Source organism: Phytophthora sojae (assembly GCF_000149755.1).
Source record: "Phytophthora sojae unplaced genomic scaffold PHYSOscaffold_1, whole genome shotgun sequence".
In the NCBI taxonomy this organism is placed as follows: domain Eukaryota; phylum Oomycota; class Peronosporomycetes; order Peronosporales; family Peronosporaceae; genus Phytophthora; species Phytophthora sojae.
Genome location: NW_009258115.1, coordinates 10,102,227 through 10,122,190, shown reverse-complemented (window position 1 = coordinate 10,122,190; position 19,964 = coordinate 10,102,227). Strand labels below are relative to the sequence as shown.

Here is a 19,964-nt window from a genome sequence, read left to right as displayed (position 1 = left end):
CCTTCCACATCGTCGCCCAGCCTGCACATGTGACGTCGCAGTCCCGGATCAACCTCTCAACCTTAAACAGCGGTCACACGATCTCGGTTGTTGACGTATCAACGCTGGAAGCTCGCAAAATAGGTCTCTTGAACAACTTCAGTATTCAAACCAGATGCAAGGCAAAGACTGGTTTCAACTAAGGTTGGTACCGTGGCCAAGTATTATGTTAATACTTGACTGCCATAGCTCAGCTCACGTTTGCTGCCTCCCCAGTGGTAGTCGCTGTCTCCGTACCAGATTTCGACGGGCTTTAGCGACCCACCGCCCCAAAACACGGAACCACAACTCGTGTCTCCACTTGTCCAGCACGCTCTGTTCCCAGCGCACGAGATAGCATTCGAGGAGTTCTTCTTGACGATTCCTCTGGGCCTGCAGAGACTGCTGTCCACTGCATGTAGCGCTAGGGGTAGATCTCTCTGGAACAGCAACGTTGCCGAATACCTGGTCGCTGTGTGCAGTGGTTGAACACATCGGGTCAACTACTTGTCGTTCTTCGACCTCCCCACGAAGAAGGAAAGGATGGCGTAGCAATTCTGCTGCTGAGGCGCGCGTGTCTGGGTTCTTATCGAAGCACAGAGACAGAAAGTCAAGCGCTGTGGACGACAAGTGGGCTGGGAACTCTGGGATCGTGGTGGCGGAGGCGATGTGGAACATGGCCGTGAGCGGGTTTGACAAATTTTCCTGCAAACGGATCGCAAACCACCGCAGCAATAGCAAATTGTAAGCAAACGATCGTGTGCATGCTCATGCGCAGTCGTCTTACCCATGGCGGTCTCCCCGTCGCCATTTCAATCAGGACGCAGCCAACGCCCCAGATATCCGCCTTTCGCCACGAATCTGCACCCTTTTCAGCGCGGACGAGCTCCGGCGCCATCCAGAATGCCGATCCGAGGCCTTCGCGCACCGATCTAATGGATTCCAATCGCATTAGTGAGTCGAAGTAAGCAACCCAGCACCCGTTGACGGCATACAGAGAGACGCACCTTGCTGTCTCCAGCGGCTGGTCATCACCCTCCTCCTCCGCAATGGCTCCACCTACCTCCTCCACATTCGCCCTCTTCGCCGTCCCGAAGTCCGCGATCTTGACACCACCACGCTCATCATCGGCCAGCAGCAGGTTGGCGCACTTGAGGTCGCGGTGCGCAATGCCCAGCTTGTGCAGATGCACCACGCCACGCACCACGTCCCGCACGTAGACCCGCACCACATCCTCGTCAAACGCGCCGAACTCCTTCAGCAGTCTGCACGTCCAGAACCATCACACAACTCTGTCAGAACTGCACTCGCTACCACCGGCATAATAAGCTTAGACCCCGTACTTGCTCAATGAGCCCGCTGGGAGGTACTCCATGAACATATTCACCATCGGCCCGTAGCGCTCTGCCCACAGCAATGATGCACAGCAACGTTAGAGCCTCCTGTCCACACGGGCAGCAGCAGCAGCAGCTCACCGCTGCCGACGAAGCGGACGACGTTGCGGTGGCCATGGCGCTGCAGCAGCCGCAGGACGTCGAGCTCGCGCTGGATCTGCTCCCAGCTCTGCACGCGCTGCAGTGAGAGCGAGCTCACGTCGTTGCCGAGCTCGAGCTCCTCCTGGATGAAGATCTGCTTGACCGCGAGCAGCTCCGCACTGCCACGTGCACCGCCTGACGTCAGCGGAATCAGATCATACAAAGCTCAAGTGCGGCGCGTCCGGCGTTGCACCTCGGCAGTCGCAGCGCCGCCGAGACCTGCCCGAAGCGGCCGCTGCCGACGCCCGGCCCTTTCTGCCACACCAGCGTCCTAGGCGTTATCGTTAGCGAGCGCTACAGTACTGCACTGCACTCGTCCACACCATGCGAAGGGCGGGCTGACGTACTCGTCCGGCAGCAGCGCGAGCTGCATCGACACCTCACTCTCCATGCTCCTCCCCCTCCTTGCTGAGCCCAAGCACCGTATGTCGGTTGAACAAAACCGCGGAGCGTTTGTCCAATCACCTTCGGTAAGTGCGGGTGAAACGTATGGTCCCTCATACAATGATTCAGTGAACCAGAAACATGACCTCCGTCCTGGGCCCAAGCGTTGTTGCGCGACGGTTGCGCGAGAGTCGCTCCAGTGACGCGTCGGCGTGACGACGAGCCCCAAAACGACTGGTCGCGGACGCCGCCGCCGCCGAAAAGATCGTCTGCATCCGATGCTGCCGCCGCCGTGTGGAGCCTTTTAACGCTGACGGCGGCCGCGAATGCGCATGCGTCGGCGCGTCTCTGTCGAGTGTTATCGCCGCTGCGAAGGTGTTTGCACAAGCCTCCGGCCGGGGGCTCCGCCACACGCTGCGCTGCAGCACCGGGCGCGGTCTCACAAGATTTTTCCCTCCGAGACCGCAGCACGCAGAGACGTTGCGATTCCACAAGAATATGCGTTGTCGGCGGTGAAATCCGTGCATAGGGACGAATCCCCGCAGTGGTTGACGCAGGGTATGCATTGCTACAGCACGGGAGACGGTTGGCCAAACACCTTCTGTTTTGGTTTTGATACGGTATCCTCCCCACGTGCCGGTGGCCACGCCGCCCGCCCGCCGGCCTAAGATCCTCCCCATTCCCCGATTTCCTCCGCGAGTCGCACCCGTCCCCCCGTCCCCTTCGCCTCTCCTCGCCCCGTCACCATGCGCCTCTTCCTCAAGTCCGCCATGCGCGCCTCGTCGCCGCTGCTCAAGTCGCGCTCGTTCGCCACCAACGCGTCCGAGCTGCGCTCCGTCGTGTTCAAGGACCACCTGCGCACCGTGCAGATGGCCGACGCCAAGGAGACCGTGCTGCCCGGCGGCCGCGACCTGTTCCCGCTGCTGCCCAAGGCCTTCGCCGGTATCAAGCAGGTCGGCGTGATCGGCTGGGGCTCGCAGGGCCCCGCCCAGGCGCAGAACCTGCGCGAGTCGCTCGAGGGCTCGGACATCAAGGTCAAGGTCGGCCTGCGCGAGGGCTCGTCCTCGTTCGCCAAGGCCCAGGACGCCGGCTTCAGCGAGGCTGACGGCACCCTTGGCGAGATGTTCGACGTCATCAAGGAGTCCGACATGGTGGTGCTGCTCATCAGCGACGCCGCCTGCGTCAACCTCTACTCCAAGATCTTCCCGCTCATCAAGCCGGGCGCCACGCTCGGCCTGTCGCACGGCTACCTGCTGGGCCACCTCGAGTCGGTCAAGGAGGAGTTCCCCAAGGACATCAACGTCGTCATGATGGCCCCCAAGGGCATGGGCCCCAGCGTGCGTCGTCTGTACGTGCAGGGCAAGACGGTGAACGGCGCCGGCATCAACTCGAGCGTGGCCATCCACCAGGACGTGACCGGCAATGCCGCCGAGATCGCTCTAGGCTGGAGCGTGGGCGTGGGCGCCCCCTACACGTTCTACACGACCATGTCGTCCGAGTACAAGTCGGACATCTTCGGCGAGCGCTGCATTCTGCTCGGCGGCGTGCACGGCCTGGTCGAGTCGCTCTTTCGCCGCTACGTGCAGAACGGCATGAGCCCCGAGGACGCCTTCAAGAACACGGCCGAGTGCATCACCGGCCCGCTGAACGAGAAGATCTCGCACGACGGCATCAAGTCGGTCTACGAGAGCTTCAAGGGCGAGGACAAGATCATCTTCGAGAAGGCCTACACGGCCGCCTACACGCCGTGCCGCGACATCATCGAGGAGGTGTACGACGACGTGGCCTGCGGCAACGAGATCCGCAGCGTCAACAACGCCGTGGCCCGCCACGACCGCTTCCCCTTCGGCAAGATCGACCAGACGTACACGTGGAAGGTCGGTGAGAAGGTGCGCGCCGCCCGCGACGGCAACTTCGTCATGAACCCCTTCACGGCCGGCTCGTACGTGGCCATGATGATGGCCCAGATCGACGTGCTCATTAGCCACGGCCACTGCTACTCGGAGGTCGCCAACGAGTCGGTCATCGAGTCGGTGGACTCGCTCAACCCGTACATGCACGCCCGCGGCGTCGCCTACATGGTGGACAACTGCTCCACGACGGCGCGTCTCGGCTCCCGTAAGTGGGCTCCTCGCTTCGACTACATCCTGACGGAGCAGGCCTACGTCGCTGTGGACGACAACAAGATCAAGAACGAGGCCAAGATCATGAGCGAGTTCAAGAACCACAAGATCCACGAGGTGCTCGAGGTGTGCGCCTCCATGCGCCCCAGCGTCGACATTTCGGTCGAGTAAACGCGTCACCTGACGTCGGTCAGCTAGTAAGCAGTCGGGTCGCAGTCTGGCTGTTGTAGTGGGATGCCCCTCTATGGGCTGGTAGTGGTGTGCGCGAATAGTGCTCTGCGGGCGATCTTGGCTTCGAGCTCTCTTTTTGAGGCATGGGAATGCAAGCCAAGAGCGCATTAGGAGCAGGGCGTCGCAATCGTTGCCTATATAATACACTTATCTGTGGTTACGTCATTCGTTGCATGTGTTGTGATCTTTTGGCGAGTTGAAGTTGATCGAGATATCACGAATCGCCGGAATCCTCGGAACGGGCGAGCTGGTGACACTAGAGCTCGGTTTGTTGACCGCGAGCATCAAGAATTTCGGTCGAAGATCGTAGGGAACATCACTGTTCCCTGCGATGTTCGACCGCGAACATGTGCTGTGCCCCACAGGAAGATTGCTGTGGGTGTAGCGCGTTTGGCACTTGTTACAGTATCAGTTACTACAGTAGTACTAGAAAGGTTCTGTAACGTTAAGAAGTAAAGTGAGGGAACTGTAAAGGGAAAACGTCAAAAGGTGTATGAATTTGAAACGTTTTGTCAAAAGCGGTTAACTCGTGTCATTAGGTGTATGCTAGGTTGTCGGTATGACAGTATGTGTATGTGGTTCCAAGCGCACTAAGGTGCATGATAAAGCTGCATCGGCAACGAATGCGGTGACTGGTGTGTGGGCTTCGATCCAAATCCATAAAACCCGGGGTTAGGAAGGCTTCTACCTGGTGCAACTAGCCCGGTTCGTGGTGTCCATGACTTTGATAGCGAATTGTACGGCTGAGGGACTACAATGAACGTCGTTATCCATTGTAGCCAGGCCTCAGCGTTGCCACAGTTCTACAATACCTACAATCTCTTCCGGTTGGGGGCTCTCACTAGAGCTCCTTCACCTCCGAAATTCAGATGCAAAACCTACCTAGTACAGCCATGCTATAGACGCTTGCGGTTTGCGTTGGTAGTTCCTTGTAGCCACAATAGCGAAGTTGTCGAGTACAGTTGCTCTATATGCTATTATTAGTTGACCGTGTTCGCTACGAGCGTGTCGTTAATAAACTACTGTGCTTGGAAGCTCGATCCTGGGTCTGTATGACCCGACCTCGGCCGAAATACCGCGGCAACCAAAACGTGTGTCAGTACGTGTATGATGAGACATGACGCGACGTGACGCCCACGACCACTACACCTATTGACAAACGTTTTCCCAACGCATACACCTTTTGACGTTTTCCCAATTGTAAACCTTGCTGTCTTGCAGTTGGCCCATGTGCTCTTGGAACAGCTTGTTAAGTTGTAGGCCTGTGGGCCCTGTCCGAGGCGGACAAACATTTATTTTATCTTCCGCCCCCAGATTAGTTTATTAAAGCACTCGTTATCACTGAAGTGTTGGATGTGGGGGCCAGGTCACATTCCTGGCCCTTATTATTATTATTAGGGCCGTTCCTAACCGGTAAAGAAGGCAATGTATTTTGCTACAACTCGATCTACAAGTTTTCTCCAAACCTCCCGCGCTGGTGCCCTTTCAAGGGTCGTCGATCTAAACTCGGCACACGCCGACCGTTCCGCGGCCGTCAACGCCTCTTCGCGCTGAAGCTTGACGAGGCCCAGTTCTAAATGCGGGTTGTTGACGATCGGAGCCGTTGCGGCCAGTCGTGACTTGAGTGCAGGGTACTCCTTCACCCCCTGGTCAAAAAGACGGCGCACAGCAGACAAAGTTAGCGTAGACCTCTGTAGCTCTTTCGTGACTCCCTCGAACTTCTCCAGGTCCTTCTCCAACGCCTTGGCTCGCTCGTGCTCGGCACGCCGCAGCAAAAGCGGCTGTACTTCGTACTTGACCAGAAGGTCATGGACCAGCTTGATTATGGCGGGCTGGAGCTTCACATAGCGCGCCACCATCTCGTACGTGGTGTCGTTCCTCAACAGAGGCGACAGATGGGAGACGCGGCGAAGCAGAGCGCGGCCCTCGATCGTCCGGAGCTTGGTCATCAGCGCGTGCACCTTCGCAATGAGCTCGTCCTCGGTCTTGAGGAAGTCCTTCACCGCCAAATTGAATCTGTGGCTAGCACATCCAATGAAGGGGATAGCCCCTTCCTTCCGGCCGATGCATTGGTTCACAGAGCAGTTGTCTCCCACCATGAACTTCACCGCGCTCCAGGGCTTGTTATAGCGAGACAGCGTGTCAGCGATCAGGTCGTACTGACTCTGCGCACCCATGTCTTCCTCGACCTCTACTGGAGCGAATGTTAACAGCAGGAAGCGGCGCGATGAGCACTCGAGATCGTCGTAGTACTCGTTGTCAGCGCCGACACCGGTAATACCGGTACTGTCGCTGCCGAATACCGCGAATATCGCGATGTAGTGACGACCACCACTGGTCCACCCGTCTAGAACGAGGCCGAACGATGCAGGGAGCTCGCGAGCGACGCGCAGCTCTAGCAGCTCGAAAATCAGCACGATCTACTTGGAGAGGGTGTCCTCCGACACGAGAGAGAGAGATGCGTTGAGGCGCGTGAGCCGCCGCTCTACGAACGCAAACGGGAGGCAGTCGCAGACGACCCACTCGAGCCAGCGGTATAGGTCCCTGGTCCGTGTGCTGACGAGGTGTAGGTGCAGCGGGTTCTGGCGGCGTGACGCCTCCTGGGCCTCTTGCTCGTAGTTGTCGTGGTTGCGCCGCAGGTGGCTCAGCAGGTTCGTGTAGCGATTGCCCTTCTTGTACTGCTTGTCGCAGGATGTACACTTGTAGAAGCCGTTGCCGACATCAGTGAAAAGCATGGAGCAGATTTGGCTGCTCGTGAGGACCATGGTGGACACGTGGGGCGAGGGGCTTAGGCGGTGAGGGGTGAAGAAAGCAAATTTGATTCTGAAGGAGCCTCCGCTGCGAGTGGTGCGGTGAAGTGGTGCCAGATCGGCGAGTGGTTGGTGGTGGACTCCTCGGCGGACACTGGTGCCTGCAACGAACTCCATCTGAGCAATTCAAATACGAATTGTGTACAATTCAAAAATAAATTGAGGGTCCAAAATTAATCATTGATTTAAAGTATTCGAATGTATTTTTATGAGTATTATTTTTTCGGGTGCCTTGACTGAGTGCTGGTACGGGATCATGACGTTGCCGGTGTCCTTGGGGTACGTGATCGGCATGCGTCCGCTGGGGTTCACATCACCGTAGATGATCTCAGCGACGGCCTTGCCGCCCTGCTCACACGAAAGCATGCCGTTGATCACAGCGTACACGTTCTCCGGCAAGTCGTTCAGGATACGCGGGCGACCTTCAAAGAGCACCACAATAACCTTGGTACCAGTGGAGGCGAGCTCCTTGACGTACTCGATCTGGCCAAGAGGCAGCGTCAGGTCGTTGATGTCACCCGTCTTCTCCTCGTAGACCTCCTCGCCGATCACAGCAATCGTGTACTCAGCCTTGGCAGCGTATTCCTTGGCAGTGGCCAAGTCGGCATCCGTGTAGTTGCCCGTGATGTTGAGACCGTTGAAGTACGTGAACGAGTCGTTTCCAGCAATGGCCTCAATACCCTGCCTGACCGACACACCGTGCGAGAACATGTCATTGCCAGACACACCTTGCACCTGCAGGGTCCAACTACCGCACTGGTAGCCGATGTTGTCGGCACTGGGGCCAGTAAGGAACACGGATGCATCCTTTGCCAAGGGCAGCGTGCTGGCGTTGTTCTGCAGCAACACAATGGACTCACGGGCGCTGTCCAAAGCAGCAGCCACATCGTCGTCGTTGCCGACCATGTCCAAGTACTCCTCACCAGGCATCGGGTTGTCGTACAGACCCAGCTTGAGCTTGGTCTTGATGATGCGACGCACGGATTCTTTGAGGCGGTCGAGGATCTCGGGTTCCTCCTCGAGCAACTTGTTCGTTCCGTTGGTGAAGGAAAGATCCGAAGCCACCATGCTCATGTCAATCGAGGTGCGCTCCAACGAGAACTTGGTGGCCTCGTTCTCACTGCGAGCCGTGCGGTGGAAGTCCTGCAGAGCATTGATCTCACCGTAGTCCGTCACCATGAGACCCTCAAAGCCCAGGTCGTTGCGGAGGAGCGTCTTCAACAGCTTCGTGTTCTCAACAATCGGCACACCATTCACCGAGATGTAGTTCTCCATACCGGCAAGCAGGCCCGCGTCCACCGCGGCCTTGAAAGACGGGAAGTACGTGTTCAGCAGGTCGAAATCCGACATCGTGACTCCGTCCTTGTCGTGGCCCGTGGGGTTCCAGGCGTACGCGATCCAGTGCTTCATGCAGGCAGCAGACTCGTTGTAACTCTGGATACCACGAACAACAGCAGCTCCCATCACCGACGCCAAGTACGGATCTTCACCGAAAGTCTCGTACACGCGCGGCCAGAGCGGGCTGTGCATGATGTCGAGCACAGGGTCGAAGATCCAGGGGATACCAGCGGCGAGAGTGTCTCTGGTTGTGATGCGTCCTTGCTCGTAGGCCAGGTCCGGGTTGAACGTAGCGGCGGCGTTGATCTGCTGGCCGAAAAAGACCGTATCCGTCACGAGGGCGTTGCCATGCGCAGAGTCCGTGCCGTAGACCATGAGGTGGCCGCCGTTCTCCTCCATGGCGATCTTCTGGATGCCGGCAACGAACTCTCGCATTTGCGCGGTAGTCCAGCCGTACGAGCCGTTGATCTCATCAAGAGCAGACATGGGAGGCCTCAGGTACGAGCCGACATGGTACTTTGCGAATCCACGGACGGCCTCCTGGTCGCTCGTATCCTTATCTGGCTCCACTGGCAAGACAATGGCTGGCATGTGTCGCTACCTCGGTGCCGTCGGAGCGAGCGTTTTCATCTGCAGGCAACATTGTAAATTGTAAGCGGACCAAGCTGGACCCTTCACTTGTCCGGGATTTACTTTTCATCCACGATAACTTCGAGTTTCCAGAGTGGGAGACGGACGAAAAAGCAACGAGCGACCGGAGTCACGAACAAGTCAACCAAAGCAAGTAATTCACCAATACATTTAATGCTGTCAGCAATTCCTCGATTCATTTTTCCTAGATGGCATTCCTTACGCTACATCAGCACCAGTCGGACCAGCAGTAACGAAACCACCACTCCATCACTAGCGACTTCGCCATCAGCAAAGATCACGCCCCCGGCAACGAGTAATAGTCCATAGAGTACAACTTCCTCTCCTTTGACAACTTCGCTGACTGCTGCCATCACCGAATTCGCCCCAGGCAACGCCGTCTATGCCGACCACCAGCCGCTGTCTCCGTCGACTAGCACCACGATCTTGAGGCCGAGCACGTAGCTCAGCGCCATGAAGGTCACACCCTTAACAGTGCCGTACGTCGACGACAAGGCGTGCACCACCTGGGTCTTGGTGTAGTCGGCCACGGTGCCGTACATGGCCGACGTGGCCGAGACCACCTTCTCGGTCATGTAGTCCTTGACGTTGATGGCCGTGTGCGCGGTGGCGCATACAGAGGTCGAGACGGGATCATGCGTCCATTTGACTACCGTCGAGGTCACGCCGACGGCCTCGTCCTTCTTCTTGAGCGGGTTCTACTGGTCCGAGTAGAGCGTAGTGGCCACGGACGCGATGGTGGCGTCCACTCAGCTCCATCATCGCCACTTCGTTGCAGCTCAGTCCGCACCGTGCTACGCGACATGGACTCCAGCAGACGCAGTCCAGCGGCTTCCCTGTAGAGCCCGTGATCAGCTCTCCGTCAAGCAGGCCCAGCACGCAGACACCGTTCTTGTGGTTGCGCAGCAAGGCGAAGCGCTGGTCCTGTGCATCAAGCCGAATGAACTTGTCCATGCTGTCCGTGGTCGCCCAGCGCCACCCTGCCGTGATCCAGTGCTCGTGATCGAAGATGGCCGCGCACTCCAAGCCCACGAAGCCACCGATGGCGGGGACGCACAGCCCCACACGCGCCACGAAGGCCATGACACCGGTCACGAGGAAGTTGTTGGAACCTAGAGGCGGATTACATGTGGGGATGCGCAGCGTCTTGTCAACGCCGCTGCAGCAGCGTCCGCTGGACCAGCATGTAGGGCGACTACGGCGTGCCTTGTCAGCCCTTGAATCTGTAGATACAAACAAGTGGACTCAAGTTATTAGTGTTCTTGGATATGAGCGCACTTATACCGACCATGAGACGGCTTTGATAATGGCGAGTCCTCTGTGGACCACAACTGTTTTAACAAGTTAGAAGGGGATAAAGACGAGTTTGGAGGTAGTTCGCGGTAGTTCGGAGCCAACTCCAACTCCATAGCTCGAGTTGGGACCAAACGTTGACACCCCTAATCCTGCTTTCGCTTGGTCTCTGCCTTGCAGGCATCACAGCGTTGGTGCGTGATCCTCGGACAATTGAGTCGCCACTGGAATTATTCTCCAACTTCAAAGATCGGCGCCGCATCCTCCCTCCCGGTTGAAGACTTCAACTCGGTCTCGGGCCTTTCCAAGCGGACCTGCACCGTGCACGACCCTCGCCAGCATTGATGCGTGAGCATGTGTGCCGGGCGGGCGAGTCCATCGTCGGCCGGCACGACCGTGGCGCGGCGGCAAGCACAGTGTGGCTAGCACACGCGCGCTTGGTCGCCGTCGTCTTTCATGCGTCGTTCGTGCTGCCGCTGCCTTCATTCTTGCAAATTGCAATGCAGTGGCCCTCTTCAGCAAATACCTGGTTGTATACACCATACAACTGGTTGTGTGTGGTGTGGTGTATACAGTAACTCTGAGCAACTTCAGGAAATGCAATAGTTTGCGGAGTGGTGGAGCGACTAGTTTATGGTGTGGGAATTGAGAGAGGTGCCCTACTCAACTCACGCGCATGCACCTCTACTCCATGGCGTGAAGTTCGCGCCAGTGTTCCGCCGTCAGACTTTCGGGCAACGAGACATAGCAAGACAACAAGGAGGGGCTCTTCACCCCACAACTTCAGATAAAGAGCTGCCCACCCACACGAGGGCGGGTAGAGCAGCCTTCCTCCGCTGTATTACGCCACTCCCTCCGCTACTTCCGGTCCCCTGATAAGTCCACCTTGGTCGAGACGAAGCCCATGAGCGCCACCGACGTCGAGAACATGACAGCTCGCGGCGCCACCAGCGGCCCCGCGATGCGCATAAAGTCGCGGAAGCCCCAGGCCGTCACGTTCTTGGGCACCTCGTACGTCAGCAGGTGCGCTAGGTAGCGGTTAAGCACTCGCCCCTGCGCCGAGTACGCGGCCACCGCAGTGATTCCGCCAGCCGCGAGGCTGCTCGCGGTTTTCGGCGGGGCCTCGTTGACCGACGCGGGCAGCGCCAGCGCCGTGCCGGCCTGGTACATGCCGTAGCCGGTGGCTGCGCCCGCGCCCACTGTGCCGACGATGAATAAGGGGAGCACCATGCTGCTACTTTGCTGGCCTGATAGCTGAAGTCTCTGTCGCCTTCGCCGCTGCTTGGATTGTGGGGCTACGAACGCATGGGCCCACTCGGCCAGCTGTGCTGCGATAGGTCCAAATGATGGGTGTCGGGCGCAGGCCGAGCGACCATAGGCTTTATGGCGCTAAGAGGGAAAGCAGCGCTGTGCTGAGGGGCGTGGAGCCCAGGAATTGTGCGGGGGCCATGGCTCGGGGAAGGTGTCGGGCTCAAGTGGAAGTGGAAGTGTAGGTTGAACAGCGCGTCCATGTGTTTCGTACCTAGTGCGGCGATCAGGATGGGAAGGACGGATGTCGTTGGTCGACTATAGTGAGGGGCAGTGACGTCCCTCCCGAGTTTGGTTGGCCGTCGACAGTCGCGCGGAAAAGTGCTGCACGAGGCGCAAAGCTTGTCATTCTTGAAAGCGAGCTTGCCTCGAGCACTTCGCCTCTAATCGCAGTTGCCTTTGTGTAGATAGTTGGGTGGGAGATTGAACCGAGGTTCCTATGATTACAGTAGCTAAAGACAAGTAAATCCCAAGTCTCCGGACGATGCGGACGACACTTGCTATTATTCGCTAGACAGTATATGACGGAACTCTCTCTTAGTGGTAAAATTGCAGTCTGATGAGGCCGCTGCAAGACGTTTGGATGCCTACCGGTATGTAAGAGGCATCCAAATGTTTTTGGGCGATGGTCCTTGATATAAGCATGGTGCGATGCTTGCATGCACACCCACAAGAACATTCATGTCAAAAATCATTTCTTATTGGGTTATGCCAGTACGGTAATGCTCCTCAATAAAGAAGATTCGACAAGTATACAGTATTCGCCTTTAACAATCTTTAAAAGGTATTTCTGTGAGTCCATTACCGCGAAATCTCACAGCTCCAGAGGATAGAGTTTAGCAGGTTATGATATTTATTATCTTCCTATGGAGGCACATTACTGTACTACGCTCTCTCTCAGCCATTATTTGTTTCATTTCCGTATCCGTCGCCCCGAGCCACCGTGACCATGGCGGACTCCGCGGCCCCGGCCGCTGCTGCTCCTCCGGCCCCGGCCAAGATGAGCAAGAACGCGATGAAGAAGGCCCTGCGCGCCGAGAAGAACGGTGGGGCCAAGCCCAAGCAGGAGAAGGACCCGAACCGCTGGGCGCCCAAGAGCGACAAGAAGAAGAAGGGCGCCGAGGCCGCCGCCGCCAAGCCCGCGGCCCCGGCCTTCGTGAACCGCACGCCCAAGGGCGACAAGAAGGACATGGCCGAGCCCATGCTGGCCGCCTACAACCCCGTGGCCGTCGAGGCCGCGTGGCAGGACTGGTGGGAGGCCTCGGGCTTCTTCTCGTGCAGCGACGACAAGATCCGCGCGGCCAAGCCCGACGAGCGCTTCGTCATGGTCATCCCGCCGCCCAACGTGACGGGCTCGCTGCACCTGGGCCACGCGCTGACCGTGGCCATCCAGGACGCGCTCACGCGCTGGCACCGCATGCTGGGCCACGCCACGCTCTGGGTGCCGGGCACGGACCACGCGGGCATCGCCACGCAGTCGGTCGTGGAGAAGCGCCTGCTCAAGGAGGAGAACAAGAGCCGCCACGACCTCGGCCGCGAGAAGTTCCTCGAGCGCGTGTGGGACTGGAAGAACCAGTACGAGAGCCGCATCCACCACCAGTTCCGCAGCGTCGGCTGCTCCGTGGACTGGGACCGCAAGTACTTCTCCATGGACGACAACTGCAGCCGCGCCGTGCGCCACGCCTTCTGCCAGCTCTGGGAGGAGGGGCTCATCTACCGCGCCACGCGCATGATCAACTGGAGCTGCAAGCTCAAGACGGCGCTGTCCGAGATCGAGGTGGACTACATCGACATCGAGAAGCGCACCAAGCTGGCCGTGCCCGGCCACAACCCGGACAAGAAGTACGAGTTCGGCGTGCTCACGTCCTTCGGCTACGTGGTCGAGGGCTCGGACGAGCAGATCATCGTGGCCACCACGCGTCTCGAGACCATGCTGGGCGACTCGGGCGTGGCCGTCCACCCGGAGGACCCGCGCTACAAGCACCTGCACGGTAAGTTCGTGATCCACCCGTTCAACGGCCGCCGCATCCCCATCGTGCTGGACCCCGTGCTGGTCGACATGAGCTTCGGTACGGGCGCCGTCAAGATCACGCCCGCGCACGACCCCAACGACTACGAGTGCGGCAAGCGCAACAACCTCGAGTTCATCAACGTGCTCACGGACGACGGCGCCATCAACGAGAACGGCGGCGAGTTCGCTGGCATGATGCGCTACGACGCGCGTATCGCCGTCGAGAAGGCGCTCGAGGCCAAGGGACTGTACCACGGCAAGGAGGACAACAAGATGCGTCTCGGCATCTGCTCGCGCTCGGGTGACGTGATCGAGCCGCTCGTCAAGCCGCAGTGGTTCGTCAACTGCGACCAGATGGCCAAGGACGCCATGGCCGCCGTCACGAACAAGGAGCTGACGATCCTGCCCGAGAGCCACGAGAAGACGTGGTTCCGCTGGCTCGAGAACATCCGCGACTGGTGCATCTCGCGTCAGCTCTGGTGGGGCCACCGCATCCCCGCCTACTTCGCGCGCGTCATGGGCGAGGCCTTCATTGACAAGAACGCGGAGGACGCTGGCGACCGCTGGTTCGCCGGCATCTCGGAGGAGGACGCCCGCAAGAAGGCCGCCGGCAAGCTGGGCGTCGCCGAGGACCAGATTGAGCTGGAGCAGGACGAGGACGTGCTGGACACGTGGGTCAGTGCCGGCCTGTTCCCGTTCGCTGTGTTCGGCTGGCCCAACAAGACGGACGACTTCGAGAACTTCTTCCCGACGGACCTGCTGGAGACGGGTTACGACATTCTCTTCTTCTGGGTGGCGCGCATGGTGTTCATGGGCCAGAAGCTCACGGGCAAGCTGCCGTTCAAGACGATCTACCTGCACTCGATGGTGCGCGACAAGTACGGCCGCAAGATGTCGAAGAGTCTGGGTAACGTCGTGGACCCGCTCGAGATCATTGCGGGCTGCACGCTCGAGGACCTGTTCAAGAAGCTCGAGAACGGCAACCTGCCGGCCAAGGAGGTGGAGAAGGCCAAGAATGGCCAAAAGCTGGACTTCCCGCAGGGCATCCCGGAGTGCGGTGCCGACGCGCTTCGCTTCGGTCTGCTGGCCTACACGCAGCAGGGCCGCGACATCAACCTGGACATCGGCCGTCTCGTGGGCTACCGCAACTTCTGCAACAAGCTGTGGAACGCTGTGCGTTTCGCCATGTCCAACCTCGAGGGCGGCTTCTCGGCTGCCGAGAACGTGGCCGAGACCGTGCTCGCCAACGCCGTGGTGAGCTCGCGCGACCGCTACATCCTGAGCCGCCTGAACCACGCCATCAAGGTGTGCAATGACTCGTTCGCCGCCTACGAGTTCGGCGAGCTGACCAACGCGCTGTACAACTTCTGGCTGTACGACCTGTGCGACGTGTACCTTGAGCTGACGAAGCCCGTGATGAGCGGTGAGGACGCCGAGGCCAAGCTCACGGCCCAGCAGACGCTGTACGTGTGCCTGGAGTTCGGTCTGCGCCTGCTGCACCCGAGCATGCCGTTCGTGACGGAGGAGTTGTGGCAGCGTCTGCCGGGCAAGCGCTCGACCGCGAGTATCACGATCGCGCCGTACCCACTCCCCATGGAGGGCTGGACCAACCCGGACATCGAGGCCAACATGGAGCTGGTGAAGGAAGTCATCCACGCCGCCCGCTCGGTGCGTGCCGAGTACGGCCTCGCGAACAACGTGCGCCCGCAGTTCTTCATCAAGTGTAGTGACGCCGACGTCAAGGCCGTGATGGAGGCGCAGCTGGACGACTTCAGCACGCTGGCCAAGGCTGGCGACTCCAAGTGCATCGTGGACGAGGAGGCGCCGCAGGGCTGCGCGATGCACAGCGTCAACGACAAGGTGCAGATCTTCGTGCTGCTCGCCGGTCTGGTGGACTTCGCCAACGAGATCGCCAAGCTGGAGAAGAAGCTGACCAAGATCGCGCCGTCGCTCGCCAGTCTGGAGAAGAAGATGGGCCGCGAGGACTACGAGACCAAGGTCCCGGAGAACGTGCGCGAGGCTGACGCCGCCAAGAAGATCGCGCTGGAGACGGAGGTCGCCGGCATCCACCGCGCCATCGCCGAGTTCAAGCGCCTGCTCTAAGCCATTCGTGTCACGTGTTAGCCAAGAGCTGTTCGATGAGTGCGAGAGCTAACTTGGAACGGAATAGCGGAATATACATGTACTTTGCATGAACGTCTTCTTCACGTGTTAATTAGTGTACGTGTGCATGGTTTGAGCTGCGACCGCGTCTTCCTCGTTGGCGTCCAGTATCGCGCCTGGTAGTCCGGCAGAAGCCTGCAGCTCCTCCGAGCTATCGTCAGGAGACTCGGTCGGTGGTAGATCTGCATCGCGCGTTTCTTCCTTTGGTTGGATGGTCCCGACCTCTTCGCTCTGCTTGCTCTTCTTGATCTGCACCACCTCGTTGGTGTCTCCAATAGGCTCATCAGGGCCAAGCTCTTCCCCCAGGTACGTCTGGAAATTGCCTAGCCTTGCCAACATGTCGTTGAGCCTCGAGGAGAAAATGCCCATTTGACGGTCGAGCTTCTCTTCATACGCTTCGGCAGACGCCAGCAGCCTGCAAGTAAGGCAACAACACTAAAGAGACTGACTGATCCACGCAGAAAAAGGAGCAGCAACGATCTCACCTCGAGGAATCGTCACTTGTGAGTTGGCTGTCATCCACGGCGACAGCCTCATCTTCGAGCACAGACTTGAGCTGCGAGTATTCCTGTTCTAACCCCCACGCCTTCTTGAGATCCGAGAGCTTCTCAGCTTCGTCTGACACGAGCAGGATGTCTCGAGTTGCATGCTTCAGCTTCGTGATTCCTCTCGTCGCAGCAGCGCGAAGTTTCTTGGCAAATGACGTCTCCTCGACTTTCATGCCGTGCGCCTCGAGCTGGTGCTTCGCCAGCTCCAGCATGGCCAACCCATCGATCGCTGCCGCCTTTGCTCTCATCCGAGAGGAGTCAAAGCGCTCATGCAGAATCGCTACCACGATGTTCTGCAAGTCCATCCAAGGCAACAATTAGATTCCGCTACGATACTCGGACCCTACAACGCAAACTCATACAAGAACGACAAAAGACGTCGAGAGCTGGAACAGCAGTCGGAACAATTGCTTGTCTACTCGCCCAGCCATATCCAACGGATGCCACCGCGACGCAAGTGTCCTGGCCATAGTCGCGCTACCATTTCCGCCATACAACCACGTTAAATACCAGTGGCAACGAACACAGCATCTAAAGAGAGACACGTACATGGCAGCCGAGTAGCTCCGAAAGCTCGAGCGTGCAGATGGGAACAGAAGAACTCCAGCGTGTGCGAAGCCCAACACGTACACCAGCAGCAGCATGGCGTAGCTGAACAGCAGAGTTTGAGCGCGTTCCAGCTTGTCGACGGTGCTTTCCAGCGGTTTGATCGTCTTGGCGAGTCGTACCAGCCGCAGCCACATGAGAACTGAGCAAATTGCTGTCAGGTAGCGCTCCGTCCTCAGGTAATGCACACTCGCTCCAAGGTCCACGTAGCTGCTGTCGGACGTCTCGGCGAGGGTCAGCAGTTGCGGGAACGCGGCTTGAGCTATGGACTGCACCCGGAGGACGAGAATTGCCGCCCAGAGCGCCACAATGGAGAAGTCGGCGACGTGGTTCGGGATCCAGAAGTAGAAGAGGCGATACTGCAGCAGCTTCTCGAGCTGCTTGTGCGCGAACCACACGACGCCCACCAGAATGCCCAGCTCAGTGAGGAACCGCGGCTGGATTACGAACAAGCCCGGGTATTGCCTTAAGTGCAGGGGCGTGACCTCAGCCGAAGTGATCACTTCGCCGCTGCCACCTTCAGCAGACCCAGCGGTGGCCACGCCAAACTCGAACAATAGCTGCACTACGCAGTGCAAATCGAGCGCCGCGTTGTAGAGGTTGAACCGAACGAATAACGCTCTGCTGGACTCGTCCAGCCACCGACCACGTCGTAGTTTGGCAAGTTCACAGCGAGAATCACAGCCATTTGCAGTGTCCGACGTCAGGTTGGCCCCTAATCGAGGCAGGAATCGTCGATAGCCACTCCCCGGGTATGCAGCAAGACTGCCGCGGTAGACTTCATAGTCACTGTGACTAGGAGACGCACTCCAAGTGTCCTCAAAGTACGGCAAGCGAGAGACTGGGATCTTGAGCTCAGCACTGGTTGAAAAGTGAGGGTAACACCACTTCGGGTCATCGTCCTGGTGCTCTGGGAGTGCGAAGTTGCATGAAGCCGTCGCCCCCACTCGAAGCAGACGTAGCTCGACCCCACCCAGCAGCATGTTGGCGCCATCGACTACCCCAAGCTGCGAGTCCACGTCGTCTGCAAAGCTGTCGCCATTGTACCATGAATCCTGGAAAAGTGCCGACTGTACGGGCCCCTGCAGGAAGCTCCAGACGTCTGCGATCGAGAGCACGTCACGCAGCGTCGTCATCGCCGAGTCCTGTGAGCTTCCAGCGTTCCAGGGAGTGTCGACCACTGCGCGCCGTACAGCGAAGACGAGATCACTCGAGTGCTGCCCATAGAGCGAGAAGGCCGAGTTGAGCACGAAGCAGAAGAGCAGCAGAGCATACAGCGCGATGTCCGTGCGGCTTGCGCGCTCTCGTCGGGCCAATTCGCGCGGGTCGAAGAGCGCGCACTTCTGGAAGCTGTGGAGCGTGCTCTTGATAGCGAGGCGCGTGTGGCGATGTGCCGGCCCCGAGTAGGCGAAGAGCGCCACGTAGGCCAGATCCAGCACCTTGCACTCGTTGATGGTCCGATAGGCCTCGGGGAGTGCCGCGAGTCGAGAAAGGAGCTGAAAACCTTCGACCGCCACCTCCTCCGTGTCTAGATGAGATGCTACAGCCTCAACTAGTCTCGGAACGCCCGTGAAGTTGAAGATGCTGTGGACCAAGCGGATATCGAGCGCTGCAATGGCAACAGACACAAGTGTTAGACAACGTTTTAGACATCGACAAATACTCGAGAGGCCACCAACTTTTCGCGTGAAGGCCGTTTAGCGTTCCGACTGCGTGCCAGACCAGCTCCGTGTCCTTGACGTAACGCTTCATGGCCGCCATGGTGAGTGCAGTGCCGTTGCCGTCGATAAAAGTCGCCGTGATCGGCGCTACAGTTGAAGAACCTCAGATTTAGTGAAAACTTAGTGAAGGAGAAGCGTGTACTGTAGCGTATACCATTCGTCACGAGAAAGCCGAGAGGAATGAGTGCGGCTCTGCAGATGGAGAGGCTGTGGTCGTAGCGCTTGAGCAGTCCTAGCAGCTCCAGCACGAGATCTGGGGACGACACAGACTCCTTCACCAGATCTAATGGCAACAGCGTCAGGTTAGTCGCCACTTGCACGCAGTTCGATACCAATTCTCCTGTTGATATTCCCTACCGTTCATCACGAGGCTGCCGAGAGCGCGACAGGCCGAGGCGATAACGTCGTGCTTGTTGTCGTGGAAGCGAACGCACTTCATCAGAATCTCTTTGGCATCGTTGGCAGCCAGGAACTCGAGCGCGCCGTCCACTGCCAGCAGCAACAACGGCAACAAGGAATGAGCCAAGATACAAGAATCACACCTGTCTATCTATCTGGCAGTTGACACACCGTGCAGCTTGCAGTAAATGTCGATGCAGTCGAGAACCGGTACGAGGACGTGCTCGTTGTGCACGAACTTGTGCAGCGCGAAGACCGCGAGCTGCATGCCGTTGGCCCCGAAGAAGTCCAGGCCCGGGTTGTACCCGAAGGCGCGACCGCCGCACGCGAAGTAGAAGTTGCCCACATTGGCCAGCGTCTTGAAGCCCGAGAGCACCGCCCACGCGTAGTTGATCTCGCGGCTGATGGACTCGCAGATGCTCGGCACGCCGCGGGACTTGAGCAGCGTCAGCAGCTCCGTCTCAGCTGCAACAACAGCAACAGCAGCAGCAGGAACAACAACATGGATACAACAAATCACGACGGACAAGTGAGCCATGAAATGCCAGCACAGCACAGAGCACCACGCACGACAAGACACAACTCGACTCGGCTCGACACAACTGCAGCAGACGAACCTTCCGTCAGCTCGACAGCTTTGTCGCCTCCATCGCCATCGCCATCGTCGACGTCGTTAAGCGGGTGATAGGCTCTCGCCATCGTCTGGTCACACGCGATCTCCCTATCTACCTACACGAAGGCCGACCAAGGGTCGTGCGTGCTCCTTCCACCTGGAGCAAGGTGTCGCTGTGGGGCTGGAATAATACTGCTCATACTATTACATTA

General features: G+C 58.5%; 9 protein-coding genes across 9 annotated transcripts; 2 read left to right on the top strand and 7 right to left on the bottom strand.

Annotated features, from left to right (window-relative positions):
• Positions 1-234: 234 nt before the first annotated feature.
• PHYSODRAFT_552860 (hypothetical protein) lies at positions 235-1,944 on the bottom strand (the record flags this gene model as incomplete). Its single annotated transcript, XM_009518611.1, has 8 exons — positions 235-723; positions 806-950; positions 1,026-1,057; positions 1,091-1,283; positions 1,362-1,422; positions 1,494-1,672; positions 1,747-1,824; positions 1,901-1,944. 8 exons carry the CDS (start codon positions 1,942-1,944, stop codon positions 235-237), a joined length of 1,221 nt encoding a protein of 406 aa, XP_009516906.1.
• Positions 1,945-2,683: 739 nt separating this feature from the next.
• Positions 2,684-4,450, top strand: PHYSODRAFT_537835 (hypothetical protein; the record flags this gene model as incomplete). Its single annotated transcript, XM_009518610.1, has 1 exon — positions 2,684-4,450. The coding sequence occupies one exon, from the start codon at positions 2,684-2,686 to the stop codon at positions 4,229-4,231; it is 1,548 nt and encodes a 515-aa protein (XP_009516905.1). The 3' UTR covers positions 4,232-4,450.
• Positions 4,451-5,943: 1,493 nt separating this feature from the next.
• On the bottom strand, positions 5,944-6,123 carry PHYSODRAFT_443449 (hypothetical protein; the record flags this gene model as incomplete). Its single annotated transcript, XM_009518609.1, has 1 exon — positions 5,944-6,123. A coding segment is annotated over one exon (180 nt), but the record flags the coding sequence as incomplete, so codon positions are not given.
• A 60-nt stretch (positions 6,124-6,183) lies between these two features.
• PHYSODRAFT_388845 (hypothetical protein) lies at positions 6,184-7,071 on the bottom strand (the record flags this gene model as incomplete). The annotated part of the gene is made up of 4 exons (XM_009518608.1): positions 6,184-6,345; positions 6,388-6,482; positions 6,564-6,666; positions 6,811-7,071. Coding segments are annotated over 4 exons (621 nt in total), but the record flags the coding sequence as incomplete, so codon positions are not given.
• A 207-nt stretch (positions 7,072-7,278) lies between these two features.
• Positions 7,279-9,030, bottom strand: PHYSODRAFT_468978 (hypothetical protein; the record flags this gene model as incomplete). Its single annotated transcript, XM_009518607.1, has 1 exon — positions 7,279-9,030. The coding sequence occupies one exon, from the start codon at positions 9,028-9,030 to the stop codon at positions 7,279-7,281; it is 1,752 nt and encodes a 583-aa protein (XP_009516902.1).
• Positions 9,031-9,470: 440 nt separating this feature from the next.
• PHYSODRAFT_252682 (hypothetical protein) lies at positions 9,471-10,311 on the bottom strand (the record flags this gene model as incomplete). Its single annotated transcript, XM_009518606.1, has 2 exons — positions 9,471-9,788; positions 9,823-10,311. Coding segments are annotated over 2 exons (807 nt in total), but the record flags the coding sequence as incomplete, so codon positions are not given.
• Positions 10,312-11,144: 833 nt separating this feature from the next.
• Positions 11,145-11,657, bottom strand: PHYSODRAFT_284489 (hypothetical protein). The gene has a single exon (XM_009518605.1). It carries the CDS (start codon positions 11,611-11,613, stop codon positions 11,242-11,244), a length of 372 nt encoding a protein of 123 aa, XP_009516900.1. The 5' UTR covers positions 11,614-11,657; the 3' UTR covers positions 11,145-11,241.
• Positions 11,658-12,880: 1,223 nt separating this feature from the next.
• On the top strand, positions 12,881-15,805 carry PHYSODRAFT_252649 (hypothetical protein; the record flags this gene model as incomplete). Its single annotated transcript, XM_009518604.1, has 1 exon — positions 12,881-15,805. One exon carries the CDS (start codon positions 12,881-12,883, stop codon positions 15,803-15,805), a length of 2,925 nt encoding a protein of 974 aa, XP_009516899.1.
• Positions 15,806-16,346: 541 nt separating this feature from the next.
• PHYSODRAFT_471361 (hypothetical protein) lies at positions 16,347-19,838 on the bottom strand (the record flags this gene model as incomplete). The annotated part of the gene is made up of 9 exons (XM_009518603.1): positions 16,347-16,706; positions 16,776-16,890; positions 16,963-17,906; positions 17,967-18,628; positions 18,699-18,827; positions 18,895-19,023; positions 19,098-19,229; positions 19,311-19,575; positions 19,743-19,838. The coding sequence occupies 9 exons, from the start codon at positions 19,836-19,838 to the stop codon at positions 16,347-16,349; spliced, it is 2,832 nt and encodes a 943-aa protein (XP_009516898.1).
• Between the last annotated feature and the right edge of the window lie 126 nt (positions 19,839-19,964).